At 35.3% G+C, this 12,193-nt stretch overlaps 1 protein-coding gene across 1 annotated transcript in view; it reads left to right on the forward strand.

Moving 5' to 3' along the window:
• Nucleotides 1-11,738, forward strand: part of PPAT (phosphoribosyl pyrophosphate amidotransferase) — a 37,660-nt gene extending 25,922 nt beyond the window's left edge. The window contains exons 3-11 of the mRNA XM_036853577.1: nt 1,027-1,233; nt 2,251-2,363; nt 2,467-2,612; nt 3,141-3,213; nt 4,102-4,253; nt 4,725-4,852; nt 5,815-6,036; nt 7,247-7,367; nt 8,609-11,738. Of these exons, the coding sequence (XP_036709472.1) occupies nt 1,027-1,233; nt 2,251-2,363; nt 2,467-2,612; nt 3,141-3,213; nt 4,102-4,253; nt 4,725-4,852; nt 5,815-6,036; nt 7,247-7,367; nt 8,609-8,874 (1,428 nt within the window). The 3' untranslated portion in view covers nt 8,875-11,738. The remainder of the gene's footprint in view (nt 1-1,026; nt 1,234-2,250; nt 2,364-2,466; nt 2,613-3,140; nt 3,214-4,101; nt 4,254-4,724; nt 4,853-5,814; nt 6,037-7,246; nt 7,368-8,608) is intronic.
• The last annotated feature ends 455 nt before the right edge of the window (nt 11,739-12,193 follow it).

Genomic DNA, 12,193 nt, shown 5'->3' on the forward strand with positions numbered 1-12,193 from the left:
CAGGAACTGGGAGAGGAGACATTTTACTGCAATAGGGAACTTGAGGTAGAGATGAAGGGCTCACCCGGAGAGGATTAGTGTCACATGGCATTTTAAGTGGGTACTTGCAGCACTTGAGCTCCCTGCAGTATTAACAGGAGGGGGCTCCGAAATTATTACAGTATTACTGTACGGACTGCAGTTCATTTTATGCAGTTATGATGTAATACTGCACCTTTATGTTTGTTTACATTTCTCGAAACAGCAAATAGCACAGTTTATGGTTTATGTTTGTTGTGTGCATAAGTTTTGATAAATGTTAACATTTTATAATAGGATTGTGTATATTTTGTGGTAGTAAATGATAAAATAGACTAGTATCTACATATATTTTATTCATGACATAACCATCTTTTTCGTAATTTTTTTCAGTTACTCTAGGCTACGCGGTTCATCTGCCAAGTATTTTTAAATTGTTGCAAATCTCCAAAAAAATTTTCTGATATATTTATTGAAAAAAATCCATGAAAAAGTGGACCTGTGCAGTCCAAGCCTATATCGTTCAAGGGTCAACCATTTCTATTTGTCATTTCTATTTTTATTTCTCTCCCAGTGATGATTTGCTAGACTGACTCAGACAAGTCATTTATTTGAATACTTTAGCATGCTTTAATTTAAAATTACAAATAATTTAGTTTATTGTATTTGACAAATGTTAACGCTTAGTACATCTGTTCTTCAATGTTTTATCAAAAAGTATCTTATAAAACAAGCACTTCAACATTGTGACTACATTAAATACCACTGAATTTTTCACTTTAAAATGGTTAATTTTATGTTATGTGAATTTCACCTCAAATATATATTTTAATGCATCACAATTCTTACAATTAGGTTAGTCCCTTTTTTTTTTTAAGATTAGAATTCTGAAGCACAGAGAAATTAAGTGAACTGCATTTTCTAATTTGGGATTGTCTGAGCAGAGGCATATAAAAATGCTACTAGTGTTTTTTTCCCTAAAATGAGCTCTTACTTTGACTTTGCAAGGGAATGGGTCTTGTAAATCACGTCTTTACTGAAGACAATTTGAAGAAATTATATACTTCAAATCTTGGAATTGGACACACGAGGTACGCCACTACAGGAAACTGTGAATTAGAAAATTGCCAGCCCTTTGTTGTTGAAACACTTCATGGGAAAATAGCTGTGGCACATAATGGCGAATTGGTAAATGCTGCTCGCTTAAGGAAAAAGGTAAGGTTTTTTTAATGCTTTTTTCGTGATTGTAATAAATTACTGAAAAGAAGTTATTGAGGAGCTTGGAAAAGGGTATTATCCTATTGTTGCTACCTGTTATCTAACTGCAAAGAACAACTGTATCAGAATTAGCTGGAGTACTTGTTATAATTACAGATTCTAAGAGATTCCCCCCCCAGAGTCTGGGGAGGGACCGGTTGCTGAGTCTGCATTTTAATATGCTCCTAAGGTGACTCTGATGCACTGCTTTGGAGTTGAGATTTGGAAAATTGATTTAAGTATTCCCAGAACTTTGTCCTGCCCTCTTCTTAAGTTCTGGCATTGTCATTACAATAATACAGTTTTTTTCCTCCGAAATGAAAAATTTTTTTTTATTCAGACAATTTAAAAAATATAAATATGAAGTAAAAATTATTTAAAAACTCACTATTTAGAGGTACCACTGGAAGTTCCATTCTAAACAATACCCAGGTCATTATTTTCTGCCTAACGCCTTACCCAGATGCTAGACTTCACCTCTACGCATTTCCCTGCATCAGGGATGATCAGTGAGGATGGGTAGCCACCGTCACCACCACCGAAAAACCTGAGTTGAGAGTCTGCACTGCAGTGTGCCACTCTTACGGGAATGTGTCCTATCTGTCAGGAGTGTCGAGGGCTGAAAAAGTTAGAACCATAATCCCAAACCCTCATGCCTTCTCCGTCCCCCTCCTCCAGCCACCCACTGCAGGTCTACATTCCATCAAACTCAGTTTTCAAAAGCTTTCCTGTATACCTCCTAAAGCACTTTTTTCCCCCCTTTTTTTCCTGTTTGAAAAGATTCAGACACTTCCCATTGCCTCCAGCAGCGGTTCTCCGCTATTACGCATACATACCTACCATTGGTAGGATGCAGGATTCCGTAACTGAGCATCTACACGATGCCTGATCTCTTCCTGTGATGGCAGGCTATTGGGTGAGGGGTGAGTTAAAGCTTCCCCTCTAATGATTGCAACTTTTCTCCTTTCCAAATAGCTTCTGCGTCATGGTATTGGTCTGTCAACAAGTTCTGATAGCGAAATGATCACACAGTTACTGGCGTATACCCCTCCTCAGGAACAAGATGACACCCCAGACTGGGTGGCAAGGTAATGGTAAAAGTAGGCTGAGTGTGCAGCTCTGGTAATGAGAGCTTGGTCTTGCATGTGTTTGTAACTAAAATTATTCATTCAATTATTTAATTGATTCCAGGATTAAAAACTTAATGAAGGAAGCACCCACGGCATACTCGCTGATTATAATGCACAGAGATGTGATTTATGCAGTACGAGATCCTTATGGAAATCGTCCTCTGTGCATTGGTCGTCTTATTCCTGTATCTGATATAAATGATAAAGGTAATGAACTTCAAAAGAAATATAATTTTATAATGCTTTCCGAAGTCATTGTCCTACTATTGGCACACCCTGAAATCTTTAGGTATAAGGAGCTTATTGAGTAAAAGCTAGGTAAAAAAGAAAAAAATGGCACTTAGTTTTCAAAGTACGTTTCCTTGAGTATTTCTGAGCTGAGCCATTTTTAATATATTTAATGGACATTCCTGTTTTGTCCTGTCTGAGTGGCCGATTCATATCCTTTGCCCAGCTTTTTCATTTGTACAGTATGATTTCAGTGATTTTCTTTTTGACTTATCAGATGTCTTATTCAAGCCATGAAACCATATTGTTTGAAGGAATCTTGGGATTATTAATTTTATCTTTGCTTCTAGTCAAATGAGGAACCATATGCTCTTAAAGTCACAGTAATGGATATTCTATGAGCTCTTTTGCTTACCTATTTGGTGTTTAACTGTTCTCTTGAAATACATATCCTCTTTTAAAATTTCTTGAATTTAGTAACTGAATCGATTGTCTTGTGATTTACAGAAAAAAAATCTTCAGAAACAGAAGGATGGGTGGTGTCTTCAGAATCTTGTAGCTTTTTATCTATCGGTGCAAGGTAAGTTTTATCTCACTCAGCAGATCAACTTTTTCCACATCAATAAAAAAAATTTTTTTTGTTTCTGATGTCTGCAAGAATACATGTTTATAAATGCAGTTCCTTTTGTACATTGTGCTCAGCAGTTGCACTGACATTAATGTCCCAGTAATACCTTCTAATCCTGGAACTGGCATCCTGTTTTCAAAATACCATGCGACTTATTTTAGAAAGGAAGAATCTCCTCAACAAGTAATAGTTATGAGCAAAAAATTTAAGCCAGGATTAAAATGTTCTCTTTAGCCTTCATGCTTTTAAAAATCAATAAAATACAGGGCTTTTAATTTTTTTAATTCTAAATTTGAATTTAAGGGTAACAGATTTATGGAAATTACTGCTGGAGGAATACTAGCTTTTTTTTTTAATAAATTTATTTATTTACTTGTTTTTATTTTTGGCTGCATTGGGTCTTCGTTGCTGTGTGCGGGCTTTCTCTAGTTGCAGCGAGCGGGGGCTACTCTTTGTTGCAGTGCGCGGGCTTCTCATTGTCATGGCTTGTCTTGTCGGGGAGCACGGGCTCTAGGTGCGGGCTTCAGTAGTTGTGGCTCGTGGGCTCTAGAGCACAGGCTCAGTAGTTGTGGCGCACGGGCTTAGTTGCTCCGTGGCATGTGGGATCCTCCTGGGCCAGGGATCAAACCCGTGTCCCCTGCATTGGCAGGCAGATTCTTAACCACGGTGCCACCAGGGAAGCCCAGGAATACTACTTTTTAATTTTTTAAGCCAATAGACTTTATATTAAATTGTGCTATTTTTCCTTTATAAGGGAAGGGACTCTGTGTGCTTTATAATAGATAATTTGCCTTAATTTGACTGGTTTATTTATAGTCTTCTTTAATATTGTTTCCCAAGATATTACCGTGAAATCTTGCCTGGAGAAATTGTGGAAATATCCAGACATAATGTCCAAACTCTTGATATTATACCAAGGTCTGAAGGAAACCCAATGGCTTTCTGTATCTTTGAATATGTTTATTTTGCAAGACCAGATAGTATATTTGAAGGTAAGTAAAATATCTCTAACTATTGATATAAATCTATTATTTACCTCATTGAAACATGGCAATTCTTGGGCCCAAAGGCTTACCTGGCTCTTTGAAGGCACATAGTTATATGTTGCGAATTTTGGGACTGAGCTTACAAGTCATAAGATCACAGTTTTTCCTTTTCATCTGACTCTTGGATTTTGTTTTCCTTTTAGGAGTAAGGATTATGATTTTCAGATATGTATTAAGGTTAATTCTTTTTTTAAAGAGTGAATTCCCCCAGTTTATGTGTTTCCACTTTAGTGGTTTTTTGTTTTGCTTTTCTTTTTCAATTAATTAATTTATTTATTTATTTTTGGCTGTGTTGAGTCTTCGTTGCTGCACGCTCAATTCTATAGAGTTCTAACAAGCTAGTTTCTTAGAATAGTGATATTATACTGTGCTATATTATAGTAAGTAAAAATTTATTTCCTTTTCCAAACATTCCAGACCAAATGGTTTACACAGTAAGATACCGTTGTGGTCTGCAGCTGGCAATTGAAGCCCCTGTGGATGCGGATTTAGTTAGCACTGTCCCGGAATCTGCTACGCCTGCTGCCCTTGGTTACGCAGCAAAGGTATTTTCTCTTAATTAACACACAGTGAATTGCTCATTTAGCACTGAGATTAGAAATCCATGTATATAAAGAGAAACTCATCAGTTTATTGTAAGGAAAAAGAAAGTGTTGGTTCCTTTGCAAGAGTTACTTATTTTCCAGCCTTTTCATTCAGTGGTACTATTTTTTAATGGGTCCACAAAAAGTTGACCCAAAGACTAGGAAAACGATCCCCTTCATTTTAAACAAATAATATCATGACTATATATAGAATTTAGTGGTAATATTTGCTTATTATTAAGTACCCTCACAAGCCACTGGTATATTTATTCCCTACTGAATGTGGGTGATAATAAAGTTGTTTATGTTAATTTTGTATAATGTTCTTAGTACTATACTTAATTTCATTTTTCATAACCAGGTAGAATGTGTAATTATAGTGATCCTGGTGTATAATACCCAACATTCACTATGTTGGAAAGTTTAGTTTGTGAATTTTTAAATGAAATAATATGCATACATTTTAGAGAAGTATTACCTTGTTAGATGGATAAGTCACCTCCTGTCCCTCAGAAAGTATCTCCTTAGCCTACTGGTTTTAATTCATTTCTGGCTGACAGTTTTTAAATATGTGAATTTTTCTGACAGTGCTTTATTCTTTGTCATGTGTTCACATTCTTGGTGTTTTTTTCCAAGATAGAGAAATAATATTTGTTTAAGAAAGAAACATTACAAATTCTAGCAAAATGAATTGTTTTTCCTACTAAGTAGAGGACTTTCAATAATTTTTCTTTTTGCGTTTTCTTCCCTACAGTTTAAATAGTGAAGGAAAATTATAATCTGATGATGGAGAGCTCAGAATAACAACCACATTTAAAATTTTTTACATACATGTTATAATGGAAACATGACCTAGAGAAAACAGAACCCTAGAGTTCTCTGTATATGTGCTACTCATTGTCCTTTTATTCCTTCTCTGTCAGTGTGGGCTTCCATATGTGGAGGTGCTATGTAAAAACCGGTATGTAGGAAGAACATTCATTCAGCCAAACATGAGGTTAAGACAACTTGGTGTTGCGAAAAAATTTGGAGTATTGTCGGACAACTTTAAAGGCAAAAGAATTGTTCTTGTAGATGATTCAATTGTGAGAGGCAATACCATTTCACCCATAATCAAATTGCTCAAAGAATCTGGTGCAAAAGAGGTAAGTAATGTTAAAACACCTATCCTGAAGCACCAATAATTATAATATGATAGTCATGAAAATTTTATGTTAAAATTTTTATAAACCTAATTTTAAAACTAACAGACCACAAAATAGAATACTTTTAAATTTGTAGAGTATTGATTACTTTTTCTTTTTGAAGATATAGAAGCAATCCTAGTGTAATAAATTTGACACATTAGGTTATATTTTCAAATCTCAAAGCTTATTCTAACTAAATAGTTCAGTAATTCAAATTACTGAAGTGAGATGTCATTTACAGCTAATAGTTGATCAGATTTAGAAATAAAATCTATTGTGGAGAAAATGGTATAGAAAGCAGTATGACAGTCTATTTAGAAAGCAAGTTCAGATCCATTACAATAGTAAAAAAGAATAGACACAAATAAACAAACAAAAGAACTGGAAATAGGTCATATATCTACCAGCAGGAAATAATTTAGTAAATTGATACATCAGTATGATGAAATACGATGCAACCATTAAAAACTATGATTATGAAGACTGCAAAACACGGGAAAATCTTTGCTGTTACAAGAAAGGTAAAAAGTAAATGTGGACACTGATTATAGCTATGTAAATGTTCCTGACAAAAGGCAGAATATAATTATAGATTAAAAAAATAGACAAACATAGCTCTTTGTAGTAGTAGTAAGGTTTTTATTATATCCTGGTAGATGTTATTTTTCTTTTTAAAAAGGTAAAATAAGAGGTAGGCAAAGGTGCCATTCAAGTGTTAGAAGAAAAGAATGAAGGTGGTCCTAGGAATATAATAAATGAGAAATGACAGATCAGAAGAAAGCAAGGTCCTTGTTAGTAGGTGACAGAAGGAAACAATGGGCATCTCTGTAAAAAGAACCCTTTACAAGTGGCTAACATTTTGAAATTCTTGTTCAGGACACTTTGGAGTCTAGGACAGGGCTGCTCAAGTAGGATTCTTGGTAATGAATTAATTCTAAAAGTAGTTCTGACTGAACACTGGAGTTCTATATGTATATCACATGATTTTCTAGGATTCTTTTCCACCTATTATAGTGAAAGAAATTTTTTAGTATGCTTTATTACCCGTATGTTGTTAAAGTATTCTGTAAAACAATTTTATGTTGTATTTGTCAGTGACAGAATTTTGCATAATTGTTCTTACAGTGAATGTCAAACTAATGAATGTGTGAAATGATTTCTTTCCAAGGTACACATTCGCGTAGCTTCACCACCAATTAGATATCCATGCTTCATGGGAATAAACATACCAACAAAAGAAGAGCTTATTGCCAATAAACCAGAATTTGAGCATATCTCAGATCATCTAGGTAGGTATTACAATTTCTATAAAATTTTATCTTTATTCATTTATTAACAGAAAATCCAAGCTTGTTCATCTTTACACTTTTAATAAAAAATAGTGTTCAGTATTTATTGAAAGTAAATGTTGTATGTGTTGAGCAGATGAATAGTGAGAGAGCCTGATATGTGTGGACACCATAGTGAGTGCTGTGATGGAGAGCTAGGCTAAGGTGAGATCAGAGAAGAAGGAAGAAAGGCTTTCCTAGTAGAGAGAACTGCTAATCAGTTAAAGCCTCCCAAAGGTCAGATCAGAAGAAAAACAAAAGCAATTTCACCACAGATTCTAATAGAATAATTTGGATGTGGGTACAAATCAAAAAGTGAAAAGCTTATATAGGCTTATCTTTAATAATGAGGTCAGAAGTCTTGAAGATGGAGGTTATCCTTGATAAGACATTTGCCTTTCAAATTCAGGTGAGGTATAAACTATAAATATCACATACGTGTTCATCCATGTATGGTACCTCCACGCTGATTGTTTACGGCTGTTGTTTCTCTTGACTGGTCATGCCTGTACCTTACCAATTAAATATTTTGAATGTCACCCAACTGATATATTGTGAGCACTCACTCTTTGCCAGGAACATATCTATATTATCATAATAACATCACAAAAATGCTACAATTAGGCAATATTTCCCTTATCTGATAGCTGAAAAAAAAAGGCTTAGGAAAAGTAAGTGACCTTGAGCTTAAATGTGAACCCATATCTTCCTGACTTCAAGATCTGTTATTCAAGAAAATGACTCCTAAAGCCTTCTGAAGCCATTCTAGACTTGAATCCTCCACTGCTATTTTAAATTGTTATCCCTTAAATTCCAATTTAAAATTAAAAAAAAATAATAAAGGCCCTGAGTTTTATTGATTCTGCAGCCACCACCACCACCAGCCCCCACCCCCCCCGCCTTTTTTTTTTTAAGAGAGGCTAATGGAGAAAATTCCCTGGTGGTCCAGTGGTTAGGACTCCAGCTCTCACTGCCGAGGGCCCGGGTTCAGTCCCTGGTCAGGGAACTAAGATCCCACAAGCCACGCAGCCAAAAAATAAATAAATAAATTTTTAAAAATTAAAAAAATAGAGAGAGACAGGGGCTAAAGGAGAAATTTTTATTTTGGCTTATGTTTTTCTGTTTGTAACTATTCACTGTTAAGGCAGTTCTTCCTTTCCAAAGGAAGTGTCATGACCTTTTTCCCCGTCTTTCCCCCGTAGGAGCAAACAGTGTTGTGTATCTGTCAGTAGAAGGACTGGTTTCATCTGTACAAGAAGGGATAACATTTAAAAAACGGAAAGTGAAAAGGCAAGATATTATGGTTCAAGAAAATGGGAATGGTCTGGAATGTTTTGAAAAGAACGGTCATTGTACAAAGGAAGATGTTATGGTTCAAGAAAATGGGAATGGTCTGGAATGTCTTGAAAAGAACCATCATTGTACAGCTTGTCTGACTGGAAAATACCCTGTGGAACTGGAATGGTAGCTGCTAGGGGCAGACACGATGTTTCAAAACACAAAGTTAGTGGAGAAGTTATAGTGGTTACACCTCCGTTTACTGTTACTCGGTACAGTGTGAAATGCCACATGCTTGTGTTATGTTTTGAGATTTTTTTCTGAAAAGGGTACCAAAGTGCTATGATTTCTTTAGTAATCCTAGATAAATATTTTGGTATTATCTAGGAACTTGGATGATCCTTTCAGTTTTATTTAGTAGTTTAGTACTTTTCTTTTTAGAAATCGTATACATTTAACTTCAGATCATCAACAGTAATGCAATGAATCGGTAAATTTCTGTTTAAGAGAGGATTGCCAGGTACTCTACTCTCCCACAGGTTCTTAGAGAATTTTGTGGAATGTTTGAGAGTTATGGAAATTCAGTTATGGAATATTTTCATAATTGAACCTTGCTAATTACATATACTACAACAATATGTGGTATTCTTTTTTTTCGCTCAAGCATTGGCTAGCCTTTTTCACCTGGTCAGAGAAGGCAGGTGGTCAGTGGCATTTGCCAGGTCCATGCTTTAAAGAGTTTGCAAGAGGTTAGACTAAGGTGTTGTGATGCAAACAGGACATGTGAGTTAAGTATAACATTTCATGAAAACTTTGAATCCATTATACCCCAAAGTTATCTAGCATCAAGAGTTCTCTTTAAAAAAAACAAAAAACAGAAGAAGCACCTTTTTGTGCCTCACTTTCCCCACCTGTGCAATGAGGTGCTTATATTACTAAATTAAATAACTAGCAGCAGTTATTTTGGTGGTTAGAGCCATCATTCCACCCCTCAGTTTTAAGACAGTGCATGATTATTAGCTTTTGAAATGTTGGCCGTTGGTCTGCAATCGAGATTTCAAGAGGGAGACATACAGCAGTAATTTGCAACCTATCTTTGAGATGCTCTGAGAATGACTGTAAAAAAACATGGCTGTGCAAAATATTTTCCTACATTTGACCAGAAAGTATGATCCATACTACTTAGTGCCCTTATAGTAGAAGCCCAGCAAGTAACCTGGTACATTTGAAGTAAAAAATAATTTTTTAGATTCTAACAAACCTTTTACCCTTAATTTGATTATATGCTTTTTTAATGAAGTGCTTGATCACTTGCAAATATACTGTGTATGCAATGAGATGATCAAGTAGAAACATTGTAGGGGCCAATTTTAAGGAACAAGGAGACAACAACTTTTTTCAATTAGCATGCTCGTCTAATTCCGAGCATCAACGTATCACTTTTTCTACTTTGTTTTATTGGGATCTAATGAATTAGATTTTTTTAAAGGTTTTTGTTTGTTTGTTTGTTTTTTAACATCTGAGATTTAAAACTTTAAAATGACTTGCCCTGAACCCTTGTTTATGTAAGATTTTTAAAACATAAAAGTGTTTGTTTCTGTGTTATTACCATGATTTGGTGTACATAGTGTCCAAATCCACCTAGAATTGTAATATTTATTAATAACCATAATCTTTTGTCTTCATTTGGTATTTAGTCTCATGTGTTGTATCATGGCAGGCCAAGAGAAAATGCTGACAGCTCTTAAAGCCCATGTGCAGCGGGCAGCAGTGGGTCAGATAACCCTGTGGTGGTAACACAAGCAAACTGGCATCTGAATAAAGCCCTGGGACCATTTGTGTGTATAGCCTCTTGCCTTAAATGTATTCCTCATGGCAGCATATGGAGGAGGCAAGACCTTATGGGTCAGTTTTGAACCAGCCTTACTTACTTTGATTTCTTTAAAAACAAGAGACTCAGGGAAAGTACTAAACCAAAATCTCTGATTTGACTTTTGTGTTTTCCATAGTTTTTATTTTGTTTTATTGAGATGCTTTTATAAAGGAAAATGGTACTGTGACAGTTTGGTAATTCTACAAATTTCTTACTCTTTCTCCATCATGGCCTTTTATTTCACAAGTTTCTGAAGTGTGAATTACAATTTTATACCAGTGTAATCTCAAATGTTGTTTAACTGCTTTAAATTTATATAGGTATTGTAAACTGCAGAGCAAATGAGAAATGTGTTTTCACAGGATCTATATTGTGTACTAAACTAAGCCTACTTTTTGTGACTTCCTTGTGATGTGCTGGTGACAAATATATGTAATGAGTACATTTAAATATGCGTGTGTACTTTTTCTAAATAGTGACTTTTAGGTAGTGCATTATGGTGAACAGCACAGTGACAGTCACATCCAGGATCCATTCTTGGCACCAGCTAGTCATATCTTATTTCTCTGGTTCAGGCATTTCAGTAAATAGACCATCTCTGATGAGCCAGGCAAAACTGCTGGCTGAGTAGGAGGGACAAATAAAATAATTAGAAATGCAGTGCTAAGTAAGCACTATGTTAGTGCCAAGTTGTGTGGAAACACTAGCAAGAATAGGGAAGGTGTCACAGAAGAAGAGGCTTAGATTCCCAAACTGCGTGTGTGTGTTGGGGAGGAGTACTTTTTAAAATAAAAATAAAGTAGGTACATGAATAAACTGTGGTACATCCAGACAATGGAATATTATTCAGTCCTGAGAAGAAATGAGCTGTCAAGCCATGAAAAGATGTGGAGGGAACTTAAATGGATATTACAAAGTGAAAGAAGCCTATCTGAAAAGAGTACATACTGTATGATTCCAACTATATGACATTCTGGAAAAGGCAAAACTATGGAGAGAATAAAAAAGATCAGTGGTTGCCAGGAGCTGGTGGGGAGAGAGGGATGAATAGGTGAAGCACAGGGGATTTTTAGGATAGTGAAACTATTTTGTATGTTACTATGATGGTGGATACATGTCATTATATATTTGTCCAAATCTGTAGAATGTATGACACCAAGAATAAACCCTAATGTAAACTATAAATTTTGGGTGATAATGATGTGTCAGTGTAATGATCACCTGTAACAAATGGACCACTTCCGGGGGGGATATTAATAACGGGGGAGATTATTTTATGCGGGGGTAGGGGACATATGGGAACTCTGTACTTTCTGCTCAACTTTGCTATGAACCTAAAACTACTTTAAAAAACAGTCTTTAAAAATAAAGATACCAGGGTCCTACCTCTAAAAAAAACTATCAAAATAATACATGCATATAGTTAAAAATGAAGAAAATAAAGAGGTCACTGCCCTCTCCAGTCCTCTGTAGTGCATCCACTTTTAAATATTTTTTCTGTTGTTAATCTCTATGTTTTAAACAATTAGCTCATACTATTTACTTCTTACTGTACCAACTTTAGATATTATCTCTATTTCTTCCCTGGAATCTAGCAAAGTTTGCTCTGACAGGTAGACTTAAGTTAATCATATTA

The sequence above is a fragment of the Balaenoptera musculus genome, chromosome 5 (assembly GCF_009873245.2).
Source record: "Balaenoptera musculus isolate JJ_BM4_2016_0621 chromosome 5, mBalMus1.pri.v3, whole genome shotgun sequence".
NCBI classification, from domain to species: domain Eukaryota; kingdom Metazoa; phylum Chordata; class Mammalia; order Artiodactyla; family Balaenopteridae; genus Balaenoptera; species Balaenoptera musculus.